This window comes from Pan paniscus, chromosome 8 (assembly GCF_029289425.2).
Source record: "Pan paniscus chromosome 8, NHGRI_mPanPan1-v2.0_pri, whole genome shotgun sequence".
Lineage (NCBI taxonomy): Eukaryota > Metazoa > Chordata > Mammalia > Primates > Hominidae > Pan > Pan paniscus.
The window spans coordinates 17,968,177-17,989,490 of record NC_073257.2 but is presented as its reverse complement, the minus strand read 5'-3'; the positions used below and the strand labels follow the sequence as shown (position 1 = coordinate 17,989,490).

The 21,314-nt window shown below is 37.1% G+C and overlaps 2 protein-coding genes across 2 annotated transcripts in view; one reads left to right on the top strand and one right to left on the bottom strand.

Annotated features, from left to right (window-relative positions):
* The window catches only part of NET1 (neuroepithelial cell transforming 1), a 45,354-nt gene extending 25,243 nt beyond the window's left edge, over positions 1 to 20,111 (bottom strand). Inside the window, exons 1-3 of the mRNA XM_003827784.4 lie at positions 19,816 to 20,111; positions 6,123 to 6,189; positions 3,628 to 3,687 (exon numbers count right to left, since the gene is read on the bottom strand). Of these exons, the coding sequence (XP_003827832.2) occupies positions 3,628 to 3,687; positions 6,123 to 6,189; positions 19,816 to 19,943 (255 nt within the window). The 5' untranslated portion in view covers positions 19,944 to 20,111. The remainder of the gene's footprint in view (positions 1 to 3,627; positions 3,688 to 6,122; positions 6,190 to 19,815) is intronic.
* The window catches only part of TUBAL3 (tubulin alpha like 3), a 52,810-nt gene that overhangs the window by 13,310 nt on the left and 18,186 nt on the right, over positions 1 to 21,314 (top strand). Inside the window, exon 2 of the mRNA XM_055092374.2 lies at positions 1,614 to 1,745. Coding sequence (XP_054948349.1) covers positions 1,695 to 1,745 — 51 coding nt within the window. The 5' untranslated portion in view covers positions 1,614 to 1,694. The remainder of the gene's footprint in view (positions 1 to 1,613; positions 1,746 to 21,314) is intronic.

Sequence of the window (21,314 nt, the reverse complement as noted above, 5' to 3'; positions counted from 1 at the left end):
TACAGTATAGCTCGTAATGGCTAAGAGCTCTGACAAACTATTTTTAAAAATGGGAGGAAAGTGGTGAATGTACATGAAAAGTAAAATAAGCTCACTTACTGCCTTAAATGCATTAACTACAAGTCAAGCAATAGTATTTCAAATCAGAAGAGAAAGAGGGTAGGGAGAAGTGCTAGTTAACTAAATGCTCATAGGAATTAACCCATTTATAGTAGCCCAAAAGGCATTACATAAGGTATCAGTATAAAGAACCATTAGAACAAAAACACAAACCTACCTAAATATCAAAAGATATACCAAAGCAAAGAGCAAACATACAAACAAAACATTAAGAAAGACAGTAGGCTACATACAGTTCATCCAAGAAAGTGGAATACTATATATATATATAGTTGCTTATATATTTTAAAAGTGGAAGGATAAACCATAAAATTAAAAAAAAAAGATTTCATCTGAAAGAGTGAGTAGGGTAGAAGAGTCAGGAATAGGAACAAGAATCCTCTGTAGAATGACTTCAAAATTCTACATAATTCTGTCACACAATTACAAGATAAATTTAAAAAGCAGTAATTCTTAAACAATAAAAATTTTTTTTAAAAACCAAATGAGCTGTTGGTGTAATTACACACAGAAGTGAGTGTAATAATTTAAAAACACAGTAATTTGACTGTACATCCCTACTATGTTATAACCTATAGGTTTAAACAAAGCTGAAAAATGCAAGAAAACATAAAATGTTTTCAGTAATCATTAATAATAATGCAAGCTGTTGTCTTTGAACTGTAGTATAAATCAAATGCATAATTAAATTAGTGTCTCTGGACTTTTGGTGAAGTTGAAGGAACTCTACATAGTAAGACTGATAAGATTAAGTTAAATCCCTTTATCTTTGAATTTGAAATTTCAATATAAATTCATATTTTGTTTTGTTTTTTTAAAATTATATTTATCTCCTAGCTCTATTCATTAAAAAGGCCTATCAACAATGACCAATCCAGTAGAAGGGAGTATTCCCAATGCCCAGATTTTAGCCTCTACCATTTCCCAAAGCAACCAGACTCCTTTTAGAAATGACTGATTCCAGGCATAGAGCAAAAAAATAGGACCTGCAATAATTTGTCATCCTAGAAGACAAGGAGGCTATTAAGCCACTAGATGTGAGATAAAGGTCATGTCAAAAGGACACAGGAACCATCCTGAAACAGCATCCAACAGCCAAAGACAGATATGTGAGGCATCAGTAAGAATAACTGAAATGAGGCCAGGCGCAGTGGCTCATGCCTGTAATCCCAGCACTTTGGGAGGCCGAGGTAGGAGCACTGCTTGAGACTAGGAATTTGAGGCCTTCCTGGCCAACATAGTGAGACCCTGTCTTTTCTACAAAACAAAATTTAAAAAAAACTGAATCCATGTAAAACAAGTATTTATATGCATGAGTTCATAATACTAAGAAGAAAAAAAATCATTACTTACTTTCAGAGAATGCTAATGAATAGAATTCGTTATTGTTGAAAACTGACAAAGGAAAAGAATCAAGCACTTGTTCTGCTTTTATTATAAATCAGAACTTCAGAGTAATCAAATGGCCGACAAGGTGAATTTTCTCTTTACAGATGTATTCCAGTTAATAAACAGAGGTCTGATAAAGACATGTCATCACTTTGCAACCACCAAGAAAAAAATGCATGTAGGCAATGAGCATCCATTTTGAGAGCATCACAGAAAGGCATTACATACTTTTTGAGGTAAGTACATGGCCCAAAAAACCCACACTGGATCAGCTCTCTAGATCTAATTACCAACTTGTCAGAAATACAGGGAATAGAGGAACATAGTCAATGATACCATGGGGATGCAATCATAAATATTCAGGCTATAAAAAGATGTATAGGAAAATCCTGCATGATATGTTTCTTTAACAACAAAAAATTCCAAGAAAATAGTTAGAGGGGAAACCAATGAACTAAAAGAGACTTAAGAGATATAGTTAATCATAATGTATGTGTCTTATTTGGACTACAAACAGGCAAAATGAACCCCAAACCAAAAAAACCCTAAACAAACAAAAAACCCCACAAAAACACACAAACAAGATCAAGAAAATGCATGAATTCTGAACTGAATCTGATATTAAGGAATTATTTGTACTGTTTTGTAGAAAGTGTATTTTATTATGTTTTTAAAAAGTTCTTATCTGAGGTCCGGCATGGTGACTCACACCTGTAATCCCAGCACTTTGTGGGGCCAAGTCTGGAATTCAAGACCAGCCTGGACAACATGGCAAAACCCCGTCTCTACTAAAAATACAAAAATTAGCCGGGCATGGTAGCACACACCTGTAATCTCAGCTACTCAGGAGGCTGAGGCAAGAGAATCGCTTGAACCCAGGAGGCGGAGGTTGCAGGGGGCCGAGATCATGCCACTGCACTCCAGCCTGGGAGACAGAGCGAGACTCCGCCTCAAAAAAAAGAAAACAAAAGTTTTTATCTAAGACAATAAAGATAGTAAATGGAATATTTACAGATGAAAGGACATGACATCTAGGATTTACTTCAAAATAATTCATATATTGATAATTGCTAAAGCTTAGTTGAAGACCACGTATTTTACTGTGGCAAACTACAAATACTATTTCTGTATTTGATTTGATTTGAAACATACCTAAAAATAATCAAGGTTGTCATTTCATACTTTTTTCTTTTTTTGAATACAAGATATTTTAAATGCAACTAAAACTGTTTTGCAAAATGCCGAAAACTTAAAACACATAATTCTTCTATGAAGACACTGTGTACTAAAAATAAGAAAAAAATTGACTTGCTGGATTTGTTAAGATGTTGATGAGCAGGTTATAAAAATTTAATTTTTAGAAAATATCTTGTCTTTAAAAAGAAACAGCAGCTGCTGCTGTTAAACATAATATGAAACATTTTTAAAAATCACATTTAAAAATGTACAACTCTTTTATAACCTTAAAAAAAGACTCTCCAAAACCAAGATGCTACAGTAAAATTTACTAACTGGCAAAAATGATGTTAGTAATTCCAAAGATACTAGGTTTTTGGACTTAAGTACAATTTCATATAAGAAAACTTCAAGTATTTTAAAGTGTGTGCTGAGTGTTAGTTTATTCTATGTCACATACTTGAAGCCTTGAAGCCCATGGGCCACATATGACTTACAGATAAGTTATTTTGCTTGCATGTATTTTTTAAGAAAAACTGACTCAACATTTAAAATTCAGGAGATTTCACATAAAAATCCAGGTGTTGACAGTCCTACATGTGACAGTGGGCTAGAACCCGGGGCTCTCCTTTTCACCACCGGCCCTCTCTTACCTCGTTCCTTCGCACAGATTACAGCCTGTCTCCTTAGGCATTTGTGTTTGTGATCAGTAGTTATAGCCTAACATTTTGAGAGTGGTTTCTCCCTCATTCTTAACAAAGAAGTAGAATAGCAAAAAAGACGGTGTCTATGAACTAATATTATTCACTTTTGCACTTACAAAATGCAAAAAACAAAAAAACAAAAAAACCCAAACCAGCATTCGTTATTCTTGCAGCACAGAAATAAAATGCTATCTGCGTATTTTTAAATGCTTTTCTTTAACAGGGCAGCAGGGCTTACCTTCAGATCAAGGCTGCTAAGGCTTACAACATCATCATCTTTCTCTCTGCGTTTTCTTTTCTAAAAGAAAAATAGAGATTTCATTCTCATATAAAAGGAATGCATATTACCTCACAAAACAAAGACTCTATAAAACTAGAAAAATCAATTTAAAAAAGTTAAGCCTTTGGCTATAGTCACAAGAAAATTACTTTGAGGCCAGGCACGGTGGCTCACGTCTGTAATTTCAGCACTTTAGGAGGCTGAGGAGGGCGGATCGTCTAAGGTCAGGAGTTCGAGACCAGCCTGGCCAACGTGGAGAAACCCCGTCTCTACTAAAAATACAAAAAAAAAAAAAAAATTAGCTGCGCGTGGTGACACACGCCTGTAGTCCCAGCTACTCAAGAGGCTGAGGCAGGAGAATCATTTGAACCTGGGAGGCAGAGGCTGCAGTGAGCCGAGATTGCGCCACTGCACTCCAGCCTGGGTGACAGAGCAAGATTCCCTCTCAAAAAAAAAAAAGAAAATTATTTTGAGGAGAGACGCTCATGAGTTGTCTTTGGAATAGATACTATCTGAACAGTCTCCCCTGACTAAGTCATCACTGCTGTGAAGTGGCTACCCTATTAAAATACTACTTAAGTTTTTCAGAACAGAACTCTTATGTAAATCAAGGGCTGTCTGTACTTGTTAGAGAAAAAGTAAAAATTTTTTAAATATAAAATCAGCTAGTTTTTTTTTTTTTTTGAAAAGGAACACATTATTTATCTTGGGGGCAAGGTCTTCACTAGAAAAAAAAAATCCTTTTCTCATGGCCCAAAGTAATTAAGATTTGTTGCCTGAGGCAGGATTGATTAACTAGAAGGTGAACAGCCATGTCCCTGGAGTACTTTCCACTTACCATTTATCACTTTCATTCAGCCCTTCTGGCACCAGTAGTGGCAAAACTGTGTACATATCTACCATTTCTGGTACTTAATTAATAGTGAATAAGCACCCATGGGTAACACTTCATTTTCCCACATCTCAAAATAACTTTTCAGGTTACCTACACAGCTTACTTCTTGGGAACTCTTAAAAAGTGACTAGTTAGGGTTCCCGTCAACTTCCTGGCCCCACAGTGAGGAGAAACTGCTGGGAATTGAATCAAAATTGAACAAGATAGGGCCAATAGAGAAGAAAAAAAAAAAAAAAAAAAAAGGAATGGCAAAGTCCAGATAGAAGTGGAGAAAGTAACAGAGCCAGGCGGTCTCAGATAGCAAGCTACCATAAAAAACAACACGAAGGAGGGTTGTGAAGTCAGAAAAGCTATCTGAACCAAGATTTTGTGTACAAGTTGAAAACTAAATTCACATTAAAATGAACAGAAAATTCTCAAAGTCAAATTCTACACAATATCATTCTATGAAAAAAGAAAACAAGGAACAGAATCTACCCCCTAGGAAATGACTGCACACCAGGAGGAAATGCTCAAAGCAGCAGAGCAAAATTATAACACACTGTTTTGAATTGAGCTAAAAGACATTAGGAAAATGATCTAAGACATGAAAGAACAATATATATCAGAATGGAGGTGTTGGAACTCAAGAAATATTTTACTGATCCCAAGGTCATACCCAGAATATACAGAAAATTATGAATAATATGATCCCAGGTTTGAAAAGCCAACTAACCATAAATCCTGCTTGTGTATTATCTGTGAGCCTCTTTGTGTATATTAATGATATGAGCAAAATATAGAAGGATACATATGGTACTGTTGACATGGTTAGAGCAGAGCCTGGGAACGGACTAATATGGAGAAGGAGAAGAAGCGGGGAGGAAACTGCCTAGCAAAATTAGACTGTACTAAGGGGAAAAAAGCACATATATGATCATACTTATGCATTTATATGAAATTATATTTTGAATCACTTTTGCTATTTTTCCTAGATAAGCATAAGAATCATGATCTATTTGTACATACTTTATATATGTATTATGAGCTAATAAGTTTTAAGTACAAAAAGAATCAATTTTCTGTTATCACTTCACACAAAATTAAATGCCTCTGTAAAGTCCTGCTATAAAAATAATAGAGTCCCTCTATGCTGAGATGATTAATAGCAGAAAATCATTCATTATATATATTAAATATATATACACAATGTGCAATCAAGCATTTTTATATTTTCAACCAAGAAAAAAAGGCAGTAGAGGATGTATACAAATAATTTCATGTTTCATAATATATTATCAGATTTAACATTGAAAGGAATAAGAGAAAGGATGGCATAGAGTTAAAGATTAATAGATGTGAGTACTTTGCAAAATATGTTTTATATTTACTTGAAACAAAAAGTTATTACAGCTTGTTAACAGAAAAGGACTAAATTAGGCTGCCAAAGATGGTTACAGGAATTCTGTTCCTCAAGACACTCAGAAGTAAGGACCACTGATCTGTGTAACAGACTGAAAGAAACCAGGGAATTAATTCTATCTAATGTCTTGAAATAAAAACCCAGGTATCTACTCACCAAAGTGAAGTCCCAGTTGGGGCCAGGTGTTAAGAATGTGAAGGAGCTGCCTCTCCGAAGGGAACATCTATTAATGGAAAATTCAAACAATAAATAAAGAGATTGACTTTAGCATAATAGAGCATCAAACAGATAAAAAGCTATACTTTTCATACTTTCAAAACTGTTTAAAGTGGCCTGATTTGTCATTCAATCTTAGTAATATGAGAGATGGTCTATATATATATAAAAAAAAAAACAAACAGGGTATAGGTTTTGGTCATTCTCAGCATCTTTAGAGTGAAAAAGCCTATATAAAATTAGTGAACAGATTATTTTAAAAAGTAATTCACCAAACCCAACAGAGTTTACCTTAGGAACATACATATAGTTCAAAAACATGAAATATATTAATAGGTTAAATAAAAAACAGCAAACAAACTTCCTAAGTGCAAAAAATTTAGCAACATATTCACGTATAGTATTTTAAAAAACAAAAATAAAAGGATACTCTTAACAAAACCTAACTTCACATTATCTGCATTTCATGTAAATCCCTAATTTTTTAAAACTGCAATTTAACAAACAAAATACAAAGCTATGAATAACTACATTTGAGACAAAGATCTCAAGATTAAAATGTGATTAGAATTTTGTTCTTTACTGTTAAGTGAAAGATTTTTCTGTGTTTCTTTTCCATTCAATGTAAACACATAAAGCAAGAAAGTCTTATGACAAAACCTGTCTTCACCTTTCTAAAATATAAGCCGCCATATGTTTATAAAGTATAAACCTCTGTGTTTATAAAATATGTAGAAATTACAAAAACATAGCTAGCACAAGAGATAAAGGCAGTTTATAAAGTATATTTATTATTAATTACTTCAGAAGTAAACAAATGTAGAATGAACACATTATTTTTTTCCTTGTGGAAATAAATGAAGATCAACCAAAAGAGAAAAGCAAAGGGTATTTATTCAGTGCTTGCTACAACAAGGGAGTCATCTATTGTCATTTGCATCTTGACAGAGACTAAAAGACAGGTAGACGAGTGTGAAGTTTCATAATGGAAAAAAGAGAAGGCTCAGGTATGGCCTGATGGAGGCTGTTGGCCTGTGGAGCTGTAGGCAGGCTAACTAGAAGTGGAGGTATCCTACTGTGATTGGTTAGGGGTATATCTGGCTTTCACAGGTTGGTTATGAACTGGAAGTGCGACAAAAATTAGGAAGCTGGCAGTTATTAATGAAGTCCTGGACATTTTAGGTCAATTGTTATGGTAGTTATTTGGCTTCTTGGACTGTGAAGTCATTGTCTGTTTATACATGTGATCCTTAAGCTTCATAGTCGTTGTTCATCAAGTTATAGAAACACCACTGATGAGTGTTTTTCCTGCAAAAATGTACAAGCTTAAACCAAATCAAGGGCTTCTGGAGTTTTCTAAGCTAAATATGAAGGAGAAATTTTGTTGTTGTTGTTTTTGTTTTTTTCCGACAAGGAACACAAAGGAAACTGGCTATAAGGTAAAAGAGGAGGTCTGGAAAGCTTCACAGATGAATTAATACTTAAGTAATACAAAGTATTACTGAATCTGAAAGAAAAATAGCAATTAACAAAACATTAAGGTGGAGTGAAATGAGTTACATTCTGGAAACTGCAAGTAGTTCCTCACATTTGAGTAAAGAAATAAGGAAGGGCTAAAGCATCATGAAAGGCCTCACTTACTGCACTCAGAGAGAATGGCCTTGATCTTGAGTATGTGTGGCAGCCATTGAATCTTAAGTAACGTGAACAATGGATTGTAAGAAGGCAAGACTGCTCAGTTGGGAGGCAGCTCTAATATTGCTTACAAAAGATGACTGGGGCTCTGGCAGCAGTAACAAGATTAGAGAGGAGAAGCTGATTTGAGAGACGGTTTGATGTCAAAATTGCCAGGAAAGACTTTCCCCTTTTCCTCCCTAAACCTGATCAGTTATTACCAAGGTTCTTGACCTGGGGAAAATATGATGCCACTAACAGAAATTAGATGCAAAGATCTTAAGATATTTAAAACAAACATTTCCTAAATAATTATTTGGAGAAGATCAAAACACAGTAAGACTACTCATGGAGCTCAAACTATTTTTGACGGCCTCTTTAGTAGCACAAAACAATCTAAGAAGCTGATTATTCCATCTTTTCTTGCTACTGCAGAAAAGTCAAGCATCAACAAAGAAAATGGTATTTTTTTTCTTGAGAAAACCCTGGAACAAAGTATTTAAACAAAAAAAGTCATCTGAAATAAATTATAATTTGTATCAAGAAATACATAGGATGACTATCATAAACAAATGGTAAAATATTATGGGAAAGACAGGACCTCTCTGTCATGAGTCCACAGATCACACTTAAAAATAGTGCTCTAGGAATTAATACTCTTAGTGTATTAAGTGCTACTGTATGCTACATGGTTAGCAGGAGCCATCAGTGGGCACTGGCTTAAGAAAAAAACAATTATGATTTCTCAGGTTATTTTAAATCTAATACAAATCTACATTACAAGGTGGCATTAACTTTGGCACTTAAAATATTCAGTAAATACTTCCTTTCAGGTTTAAGTATTAGGGAGCATTACAAAACCAAAGCTACTAATTTCTTTATTCCCTAGAAATGACCACACTAACCTCAGAATGCATTTGCCATCTAAAAGCTGGAAAGAAAAATGGTTCTTAAGAATTTTTAAAAGGTTAACTGGAAAAATATTTCCAATCATATGATAAAATTCTTTCCAGCAGTATCTGTAACCAGCTTTACAGTAATGCTATTTTTTCCCACTTCAATAACAAGATTCTATTTATTTTGAATACCCATGGAAAAAAGGAACCCAAAAAACAAAGTGTGCCCACAAAGTATGTGAGACAGTGCCAACTTTCACAAATCTTGGAAAGACATATACTCATTTTTCACAAGGGTCAGACTCAAAATGTAATAGCTATTTTAAATCCTTGTGGGGAAAAAAATGATTTCATAAAACATTAAGATTGCAAGTTGTTTTTCCAGAAGATACACAGAATAACCTCCTAAAAAGGAGGGCTTAAAGGATGAAATGTAGAGCAAAAAGTGGCAGTCCACCTTTTCAAGAATTTTTGTCCATATATCCAATGTATTTTTCTATATATCCAAATAATTACAACATTTAAGGAATAAAATAAACTAATACATTAAGGAATTAGCTTAGTGTATTAAATTAAGTTCCCGATTTGACTCCTGTAGATTTTCCTTGGCCTTTAATGTATTTCCTTTCATATCATTTGGTATGTTTTTGAACAATGTATTTACACTAAATTAGGTTTAGTCTAAAGAAATCATAATTAAAATGATAAAGCTACTGTTCAAAAGAAAAGCATCTTGTTAATTCATTCTTAAGCCAAATTATGTTTTCAGAGTTTCTGATTTGTGTCACCACCTCCTCCATCATGCCAGATAAGACCTGACCTGAAATTATAAATATTTTCAAAAAACGTATTGAAAATTACTATTACCAACAGGAAAAAAGCATTCTTAAAAGCATAATTTACCCTCAAGATGCATTCACCATAAAAAAATGGATGTAGAATGAAAACGAGTTTCAGGAAAAGATTTTAAAAAGGATAATGTTATCATTTATTTGCAAATCAGGCAAAAACAAACTAAATTATTATAGAAACAATTCATTTATTTGGGTCAAATATCTGATGTAGTAGACATCCACTACTGTTTTGGCTGTTCAGCATCTTTGCTATTAAGGAGTTGTCTCTTCTTCCACTTCTGACAATCATGTAGACTATGTCTCCTATCATACTAGGGTTTTCTCATCTGCATGAGAGTCTCAACTAATACATACATCTTGGAATATCTTGTCTAGAACACAGTTGAGCATCTAGAAACCAGCAAACACCACCCCCAAAGCACCCCAGACATCCTAATGTCCTGCATTAATTCTCAGGCCTTGCCCACAGCAGCAAATTCAGGGAAGAGGGAACAGGGGATAATGACAACAGCAAGTAACAGAAGGAAAGAGAAATTCTGAAGGCTTCCATCATTAAAAATCCAGTACTCTTCGGAAATAGTGTGGCAATTCCTTAAGATGTTAGTGGTAAGTTTACCGTAGGACCTGATAATTCCACCCCCAAGAATTTACCCAAGAGGAGTGAAAACGTATGTCTACACAAAGACTTTTTTTTTTTTGAGACGGAGTTTTGCTCTGTCACCCAGGCTGGAGTGCAGTGGTACGATCTCGGCTCACTACAACCTCCGCCTCCTGGGTTCAAGCGATTCTCCTGCCTCAATCTCCCGAGTAGCTAGGATTACAGGTGCACGCCACCACGCCCAGCTAAATTTTATATTTTTAGTAGAGACAGGCCATGTTGACCAGGCTGGTCTTGAACTCCTGACCTCAGGTGATCCACCCGCCTTGGCCTCCCAAAGTGCTGGGATTATAGGCGTGAGTCACCGCGCCCAGCCTACACAAAGACTTACATGCAAATGTTCATAGCAGTATTATCCATAAAAGCACCAAACTGGAAACAAATCAAATGTACAACAGCTGGTAAATGGAGTTGACAAAATGTAGTATATTCATATAATGGAATATGGTTTGGCAATAAAATGAAATACTGATGTAAGTGAAAGAAGGCAGAAGCAGAAAGACTACACATTGTATGATTCCACTTATATGTCCTGAAAATAGAAATTTATAGAGCTAGAAAGCAGATCAGTGGCTGCCTAGGGCTGGGGTGGGAGCAGGGATATTTGGGGTGATGAAATGTTCTAACAACGGATTGTGGTAATGACTGCACAACTCTATAAATTTACTGATAATTACTGAATTGTTCACCTACAAAGGGTGAATGTTATGATATACAAATCATATCTCAATAAACTATTTAAAAACGTAGTCAACTTATTTGGGAGCACATGGCCTTACAAGCTTTTGTGAGCATGCTTTTTATTTTTGGCAACTACTACTACTAATAATAAAGATCCTGGGTTGTCAAGAATTGGTTTAAGACTATACCTTTAACTCTGGATATCCACTGTACAAATCCATCAATTAATTTTACTGGAAAAACAAAATTCAAAGAGTAAGCCTTATCATTGTTGGTAGATCATAGGTCATACTATTATTTTTCTACCAATGGACAGCATTATTTCAAATCTGCAAAAAAGGAAAATATAAAATCCTTAAAAGGATCAGTATGTATTTATATTTCTGCCATATGGGTGATATGTAAAGTTCTATGGCTTTCCCTAAGGCCCCGAAAGACAGAAATAAAATTATTTAAACATTACTTGTGTCCAATTTTCAGGAATTTAGACATAGGTACTATGAAGTGAGATTTAGAGACTGAGTAACTTGCCCAAGGTCCTTAAGAGCCAGAATTTGAACCTAGGAAGTCTGACTGCTTTTAATGCCTAAAATCTTTAAACATTACTCTTTGTCTATGGGTTTTAGTCTAAAAGAATGTTAAAAGAATATACATTCTCAAAGGAGAAGACAGAAAATAATTAGGTAAATCAAAGCTGAGGCCAGAACAGACTTGGTATCAAAAAAACTAGGCCAGAAAAGCAGTCCTCGTTCTGAGCTCTCAATCATGTAGTATAACCTAAGGTTCTTTAGAAAGACCCTTGCTGGCCGGGCACAGTGACTCATACTTGTAATCCCAGCACTTTGGGAGGTCAAGGTGGGCGGATCACGAGGTCAGGAGATCAAAACCATCCTGGCCAACATGGTGGAATCCCATCTCTACTAAAAATACAAAAATTAGCTGGGCGTGGTGGCGCTTGCCTGTAATCCCAGTTACTCGGGAGGCTGAGGAAGGAGGATCACTTGAACCAGGGAGTCGGAGGCTGCAGTGAGCCGAGATCGCGCCACTGCACTCCAGCCTGGCGACAGAGCAAGACTCCATCTCAAAAAAAAAAAAAAATAAATAAAATAAAATAAAAAAGAAAGACCTTTGCCTACCTACTACCCAGAACTGGGAGGTGAGGAGAAAGAAGTTAAGAGGCCTGTCATATTGTAGGCAATATCTACATAGAAAACATAACTGCTGCCCTAGAGAAACTTGCACAGGTGTATAGAGGAGATGTATCAACAAACAACCTAAAATCCCAAATACATCTTATACAACATACCAAATAAATTCCACCTGAGTTATAAAAATTTTATATTATAATATATCACTGTACAGAATATCATGTATTTAGCTTCCTCCTCCTGTTTTTTCTAAACTTTCTACTACACAAATGTGCTAGGATATACTTTCTTGTACATACATCCATGCATACTTGCCCATTACTTTAAGATAAATTTCTGTGGGTAGAACTGCTTGGTTTAAATATTTGCGTTAAAATTTTGTTTTATTTGCTATATTTCCCTTCAAATACACATAATGGGAATACCAGAAAGAGAAGAAAAGAGAAAAGAGCAGAAAAAAAACTTCAAAGAAACAATGGCTGAAGCTTCTCCAAATTTATTGAAAAACAACCACCTACACATTTGGAAAAAGCTCAATAAACTTCAAGTAAGATAAACAAAAAGATATCCACAGACAGACACATCATAGTAAAAATGGTAAAAGTTAAAGATAAGAAAATCTTAAAAGCAGCAAGAGAAAAAAAGACTTGTTATTTACAAGGAACCCCAAAAAGATTCTGACTTCTTAACAGAAACAATGGAAGACAGAAGCAGTGTGATAACACATTCAAAGTGCTCAAAAGAAAAAGAAAATTTCAGCAAAGAATCCTATAGTATCAAAATTATCTTTCGAGAATGAAGGAGAAACAAAGACATTCCCATAAAAACAACAACAACAACAACAACAAAACAAAGAAAAAAACAAACAGAGAATTTGTTGGTAGCAGACTTGCCTTACAAGAAATACCATAAGAAGAATTTCAGGCTGAAAGCAAGTGACCACAGACGGTAATCTGAGTTCACATACAAAACCCAAAAAAGCCTAGTAAAAGCAGTGTCAATGAAAAAAATCAGTAAAGAAATTCAAATGCTATAAATTAGAAAATTCTCACTTAATGCAAAAGAAAGCAATAAAGGAGGAATAGAGAAACAAAAGACATATATAACACAACAAAATGGCAGACATAAATCCAACTATATCAATAAATAATGTTAAATGTGATTGGAGTAAACAACCCAATCAAAAGAAGTGGACAGCCAGACAGGATCAAAACCAACCAACCAACCAACCAACCAACCAAGATCCAACTATATGCTGTCCACAGGAGATACACTTTAGTTTCACAGATATAAACAGCTTGAAAATAAAGGGATAAACACGTATCATGCAAATAGCAAGCCACAAGAAAGCTAGAGTAGCTATATTAACATCAAACAAAACGGCCTTTCAAAGAAAAAAATGTTACCAAAGAGGGATATTTTATAGTGATAAAAGGATTGATCCATCAGGAAGATACAATTATAAACATGTGCATATAAAAACAGCACAATCTCAATAAATGTAAAAGGATAGAAATAATACATAATACAAAGTGTATTTTCCAGCTGCAATGTAATGAAATTAGAAAAAATTTGTGAAAGTCACAATTATGTGGAAATTAAACAATGCATTCCTAAATAATTAATGGCTCAAAGAAGTCAAAAAGAAATCAGAATTTGAGATTAATGATAGTGAAGACACAATATATCAAAATTTATGAGATGCAGCTAAAGCAATGCTCAGAGGGAAATTTATAGCTGTATCCCTATATTAAGAAAAAGATCTCAAATCAGTAACTTAATCTATAATCATGACACTGGAAACAAAAAGGGCCAACTAAACCTAAAGCAAGCAGACTAATCTGAGCAGATTACTCAGATTGAGCAAGAAGAAGGAAACAATAAGGATTAAAGTGAAAATAAAATAAAGAATAGAAGAACAAAGAAAATTAATGAAGCCAAAATCACATTCTTTGGAAAGATCAAGATTGACAAGACTGTAGCTAGATTGACCATCATCATAAAAAGAAAGAAGACACAAATTACAAGAATCAGAAATAAAAGAGGGGACATTACTATTGACATTACATGAAAAGGATTATAAAGAAATACTGTGTAACAAGGAAGGGTACACCAACAAATTAGATAATTTTGATGAAACAAATTCCTAAAGAGATACAACCTACTGAAACTGACTTAATAAGAAACAAACTATCAGAAGACACCTACAACAAGAGATGAGATTGAATTAATAATAATAATAAACTATCCACAGAGAAAAGTCCAGGCCTAGGTGGCTTTACACTGAATTCTACCAAACATTGAAAGAATACCAATTCTTTACAAACTCTTTCAAAAAAAACAAAACAGTAGGGAATACTTCTCAACTGATTTTAGGAGGCCAGTATTATCCCAATACCAAAACCAGACAAGCATAGTACAAGATAATAAAACTACAGATCAATATCTCATGAATATATATACAAAAATATTCAACAAAATATTAACAAAATGGATCCAACAATATATTAAAAAAAGCTATACACAATGACCAAGCAGGACTTATACCAGGAAGGCAAAGTTGGTTTAACATCCCAAAAAATCAATTAATGTAACACATCAATAATAACAACAACCACATGATCATTTCAATAGACAAAAAAAAAAAAAAACCCTAAAACCTTTCATAATAAAAACCACTCAAAAACTAGTAACAGAATGGAACTTCCTCAACCTGATAAAGGACATCTACAAAGCTTACAACTAACATCATACTTAATGGTGAAAGAGTGTATGCTTTCCCCTTAAGATCAGAAACAAGACAAGAATTTCCCGTCTCTCCACTTCTGTTCAGCGTTGTACAGGAGGCCCTACCCAGGGCAATTAGGAAAGAGAAAAAAGTAAAGGGCATCCAGAGATTGGAAAAAGAAGTAAAACTATTTTTATTTGCTGATGACATGACCCTGTACACAGTAAGTCCTAAAGAAACCACTAAAAAACTATTAGGACTAATGAGCTCAGCAAGGTAGCAGGATCCAAGATCAATATACAAAAATCAATTGTATGTATTCCTATACAATTGAAATTATTAAACTGAAAATAAAGTGATACAAAGCGGGGCAGGGAAGTGCTGGGTAGAGGAGAGCGTGGTCCCTTGCTAGGGCTCCATCCCCAGGCCTGGGCCCACGGACCTAAGTGAGGATAGGCATTTCTGTTTTCCTACCCAAATGTTGCATTTCCCAAGACCACCCTGGCCCACCATACCCCCATCCTGTGCCTATAAAAGCACGCCCCCACCTGTGCCTATAAAAACCCCCGAGACCCTAGCAGGCAGACACACAGGTGGCTGGATGTCAAGAGGAACACATAGACATAGGAATACACCAGCACGCTGGCAGGCCATCGATTAGCAGAATGACGCAGAGCTTGGCCAGGGAGGTTGGAGGAGAATCAGGCAACCTGACACCAGGGCAAAACCATTTCCCTTCTGGCTCCCCCATCTGCTGAGAGCTACTTCCACTCTATAAAAGCTTGCAATCATTATCCAAGCCAACGTGTCATCTGATTGTTCCAGTACATCAAGGCAAGAACCCTGGGATACAGAAGGCCCCCTGTCCTTGAAATAAGGCAGGGGTCTAACTGAGCTGACGAATACAAGCCGCCTACGGATGGCTAAACTAAGAGTACCCTGTAACACAAGCCCACTGAGGCTTCAGCTGTAAACATTCACCCACAGACATGGCCATGGGGTTGGAGCCCCACAGCCTGCCTATCTACATGTTCCCCTAGAGGTTTGAACAGCAGGGCACCGAAGAAGCGAGCACACCTCCAGTGCACGCCCTGCGAGGGGGAAAAGGGAACTTTTCCCATTTCAAAAGAAATGAATCCATTTACAACTGCATCAAAAAGAACAAAATACTTAAGAATAAATTTAGCAAAACATGCAGAACTATACTCTGAAAACTACAAAACACTGTTGAAAATAATTAAAGATCTAAATAATTGGAAAAACATCCCTTGTCCATGGATCAGACTACTTAACTCTCTGTAGAGGGCAATACTCCTGAAAATGATCTACAAGATTTAATGCAATCTCTATCAGAATCCCTGTGGACACCTTTGTAAAAATCGATTAAGCTGATTCTAAAATTCACATAGAATTGCAGGAGACCCAGGATAGCCACAACAATCTTGGGGAAAAAAGAACAAAGTAGGAGGACTCACATATCCCAATTTCAAAACTTACTATACAAAGCAACGGTAATCAAAACACCATGGTAATGGCATAGGGCTATTACATATAGATCAAGAGAATAAAAGTCAAAGTCTAAAAATAAACTCTCATGCTTAAGGTCAACTGATTTTTGACAAGGGTGCTAAGACTACTCAGTGGGAGAAAGAAGAGTCTTCAAAAAATGGTGCTGGGGTACCTGGATAGACACATGAAAAAGAATTAAGTTGGACCGTCATCTCACATTATATACAAAAACTAACTCAAAATGGATTAAAGACCTAAATGTAAAAGCTAAAATGATAAAATTCTTAGAAGAAAGCACTGGGGAAAGGATTCATAACAATGGATTTAGCAGTGATTTCTTGGATGTGACACCAAAACACAGGCAACAAAAGCAAAAATAGACAAGTAGGACTACAAACTAAAACATTTTTGTGCTTCGAAGAACATCATGAAAGTGAAAAGACAAACCACAGAATAAGAGAAAATATTTGCAAATAATCTATCTGATAAGGGACTTGTATCCAGAATAAAGAACTCTTAACAACTCAATAAAAAAGAAATTTAAAAATGAACAGGGCCAGGTGCGGTGGCTCATGCCTGTAATCCCAGCACTTTGGGAGGCCGAGGCGGGCAAATCACAAGGTCAGGAGTTCAAGACCAGCCTGGCCAACATGGTGAAACCCTGTCTCTACTAAAAATACAAAAAATTAGCCACACGTGGTGACACATGCCTGTAGTTCCAGCTACTTGGTAGGCTGAGGCAGGAGAATCACTTGAACCCGGGAGGCGGAGGTTGCAGTGAGCCGAGATCACGCCACTGTACTCCAGCCCCGGTGACAGACTGAGACTCCGTCTCAAAAGAAAAGAAAAAAAAAAAAAAAGAGCAAAGGATGGCCCACCAAAAATGGCCACACACATTACATAAATCCATTCATATGCAATGTTCAGAACAGAGAAATTCCTACAGACCGACAGATTAGGTTTTGGGGCAGAAGGGGTAGGAGGGGAACAATAGCTAAAGGGTACAAATGCTCTTTTTGAGGTGATGAAAATGTTCTAAGTAGTATGATTTAACTGGGTAAATTGTACTGTACGTATTTGTCTTTCAAATTAGTTTATACTGAGTTTTGCCTGCAGAACGTTTTTCAATAGTCACATAATCATACACACAAATCTTTTTCCTTATGATTTCTGAATCTGATACAGTGCTTAGTTGCTTCTTGCCTCACAATTAATACTATCTTGTAATATTTTACGTATTCTTGTAGATGATCTTATATCTTTTCTGGAAAAGGAATATGTTATTTAATTCTCCATTTTCCCTCCATGGTTCTTCTAACTGTGTCTCACTCTCCTCATGCTGCCTGTGTTACTACGCTTTTCTCACAATGTATCATTTCCTACCTCACACAAAAAATAGAGGCCTGGTGGGAAAGTCCTCAAATTCCTGCTCACAACACACCCCATTCTTCAAAACTATATACTATCCATAGCTTCTTGTTAGGCTAAATCCTCTACCTTGAATTTGGATTCTGTCCTTTTCTGCCTTCTTGGATCCTTGTTCAACCATTTTTCTCCTCTACTGTCTGTTCAACCTCTCCCTCTATTTGTTAACTCAGCACAGCACATCAAGGGAATTTATTCTTTCTTAAGAGTCTATCCCACAAAATTGTGTTATTTCTCTCTATTCTTTCTTGTCTTCCTGTTGCAGTGAAACTTCTCTTCACCAATCCCATTGCCAGCTATCAGATTCGAACAATCATCATTTTTTCATTTAGACTACTGCAGACTGATTTCCTACCAATCCATCAGCTAAACTTGGAAATTTTAATTTGGTATACACAGCTGGGTCCACAAATCTCCTGAAATGTTTATGTATATGTGCACATTTTTGGGGAATAGTTTTCATAAAATATGAAGAGTGAGATGACTCCAAAATGTTGCTTATTTTTCTCATGGAAGACAAACTGATATTTTAAAATGCAAATATGTCATGCCATTGGCTCATTTAAAGTCTTTCAGTATTTCCCCATTACCATGAAGATAAAACCCAAACTCTGTCAAGGCATACAAGGTCTCTTCATGACGTGGCGCTTACCTCTTTAGCATCATCTCTCATGACTACCTCCTCCTTCTCCCCATATTGGTCTCCTCTCCTCTATACAAACAGCACTGTTAATATAGTAATAAAATAGAATATATACCCAGAACTCATCAGACTCATTTGCTTCAGGGCCTTTCTACATGCTTCTCTGCCTGAAATCATCCATTTACATCTGCTCTCTAAACTGGTCCTTAAAGACTCAGGGATTACAATAGGAAATCATTTCCTATTCTCTCCAGTCAGGATTAAGTGTTCCTTTTAATCTACGGCATTCTGTGTATACCACTATAATAACTTTTATCACACATTATAATAATTATTAACCTACTTATCTTTCTTCCCCACTGGATTATAAATTTTAAATAGTAAGAACAATATTTTTCCATTTCCATATTCCTAGTGTTGGCACTCACATTATTTTCTGAACAAATCGCACATTCTCTTCTCAACCTGTTGCAAAACACTCTAAGTTCGATATTGTAACCATTCTTGGAAACCATCTAAGATCAATACTCTCTTCTCATTACCAAATTTAATTTTCATTCCTCATCTAGCTTAATCCTCATCTTATTTTACTTAATCCTCATTTTATTTGACCTATCAATAACATCTGACATAGCTCGCCACGTCCTCTTCTTGAAATTCTTTCTTCATTTGGCCTCCTGGATACTGTTCTCACTTGGTTCCCTTCCTCCTAATTCACTAGCTATCCCCTGAGCTTCGCTTTGTGAAATTTCACTGAGCCAAACACGAGCCATACACTCTCATTTCAATGTATACTTCCACAAAAAGTAAAAAGAAAAAACACGAAAATGGTTGTGATGAACTCTCTAATAGGCATCTCATAACATATCCCGAAGTCAACTTATCCCTTAGTCTTTTCTTTCTCAGGACATGGAAGCCCATTCTCGTGGTGCTCACCATGACAGTTTCGGTCTGAGCAAAGGCATTTGGGAACTCCAGCCTACAGCCAGTTGGGTGTGCAGAACAAAACCATTGTGGTTTTTCCTAAGTCTCCCCTGAGAAACAGTCAGGAGGCGAGGAGACTCAATAAACCCGCCCCTTTGCCACAGGCAGGGAAAATCGCAGTTTGGGGTCTCAGGACCGACCTCGGTCCAAGGCCAGGCACACTGTCACTCCAGCCTGTGCCACCCTCACTTCCAGCGGCCCCGGTCCCCCCACCCCCCACCCCGCGGTCACCTCCCCCACCCCCCACTCACCTCCCAGCGGCCCTCGCCTCCCCCTGGCCCTCACCAACACCCCCACTCGCCGCCCCCCACATCCAACTCCCGGCCAGCCCTCCCCTCCCCCCGGCCCTTGCCTCTCCAACACTCACCTCCCGTTCGGCCCTCCGCTCCCCCACACTCACCTCCCGTTCGGCCCTCCCCTCCCCCACACTCACCTCCCGTCCAGCTCCGGCCCGGAGGTGTCGGCCGAAGGCCCCGTCGCTCCCTCCGTGCTGAGCCCAGAGGCCCGGCGGCTTCGCCTCCGCGGCCGAGGCTGCTTCTGAGCCGCCAGCTCGGGCTCCATGGCACGGAGGAGGGGGTGGGGCGGTGGCCGGGTGCCCGGGAGACCGGCAGGGACGGGCACGATGCCCGCCAGCCTCTGCCAGGCAGAAAGCGCCTGTCAGCGGACTGCAGCCCCCACCGCCGTCATCCGGGGATTTGAAAATGGCGGCTGAGCAGCGACCAGCCAATCAGTGAGCGCGCAGCGGTTCCTAGGAGACGTGGAGTCCCGCCCCTCCGCCGCTCCCGGGATCTACTTGCCTAGGAAAGAACCTAGGAAAATTTGCCCTTAACTCCTGAGCGCATCCCTGAGTCCCCAAGGCCCGGTACCTCCTTCATTGTTCATTAGGACTTTCACTACAGGCCAAGGCAAATGGACTGCAAGCATTTTAATTCCCCATATCTTTCTTAGCATTTGAGGAGAAGAGAGGTCCAAACTAATGACCTGTAAACAAGGCTTGTTTATTGGCCATATTCACACTGAATTATTGTGCACGTGGCCAATATGAGATATATTTCCAATTACCAAAGGTTATGCAAGTGTGTTCCCGGGACTGTATCTAGGGAACCAGCAAAATCTAATTATGAGCCCTTATGTCTTCCAATAAGCATGACACAGTCTCTCCCTAGCAAAACAGAATGAAGTGACTTCATCCTTTGCTTGTAAAAGTCAGCAAAAGACATAATATAAAATAAAAGACCGCTTCAAGTAAAAAAAAAATTGTTAAACAAATTACACTTTCTTTGATTTTAAATATTGCTTTATATGTGTCAAAGTCTTTAAAAATAGCTTCTCCTGACCGGGCGCTGTGGCTCACGCCTGTAATCCCAGCACTTTGGGAGGCTGAGGCAGGCGGATCACGAGATCAGGAGATCAAGACCATCCTGGCCAACATGGTGAAACCCCGTCGCTACTAAAATACAAAAATTAGCTGGGCAGAGTGGCGCATGCCTGTAATCCCAGCTACTCAGGAGGCTGAGGCAGGAGAATTAGTTGAACCAGAGAGTCGGAGCTTGAATTGAGCCAAGACCGTGCCACTGCACTCCAGCCCAGTGACAGAGCGAGACTCCGTCTCCAAAAAAAACAAAAAAAAACTTCTCCTTTGCCAGTATATTTCCACTTATGGAAATTTATCCTAAAAAAATAAAATTATATAAACATGAAGCTATTAATGACATTGTTTATAATAGAAACATTTAAAACAACCTAAATAAACAATGATTTACAGCTCATCCACTGAGAAGAATATTTTCAGCCAACAAAAATGAAGTGTGAAGTATGTAATAGTATACTGGTAATTTGAAATAAAAACATGAAGTATAGAGGTATATTCAGTATATTCAAAGTTATGAATTACAAGAGATTATACAAAGAAAAAAGATAATGTATTAAAAT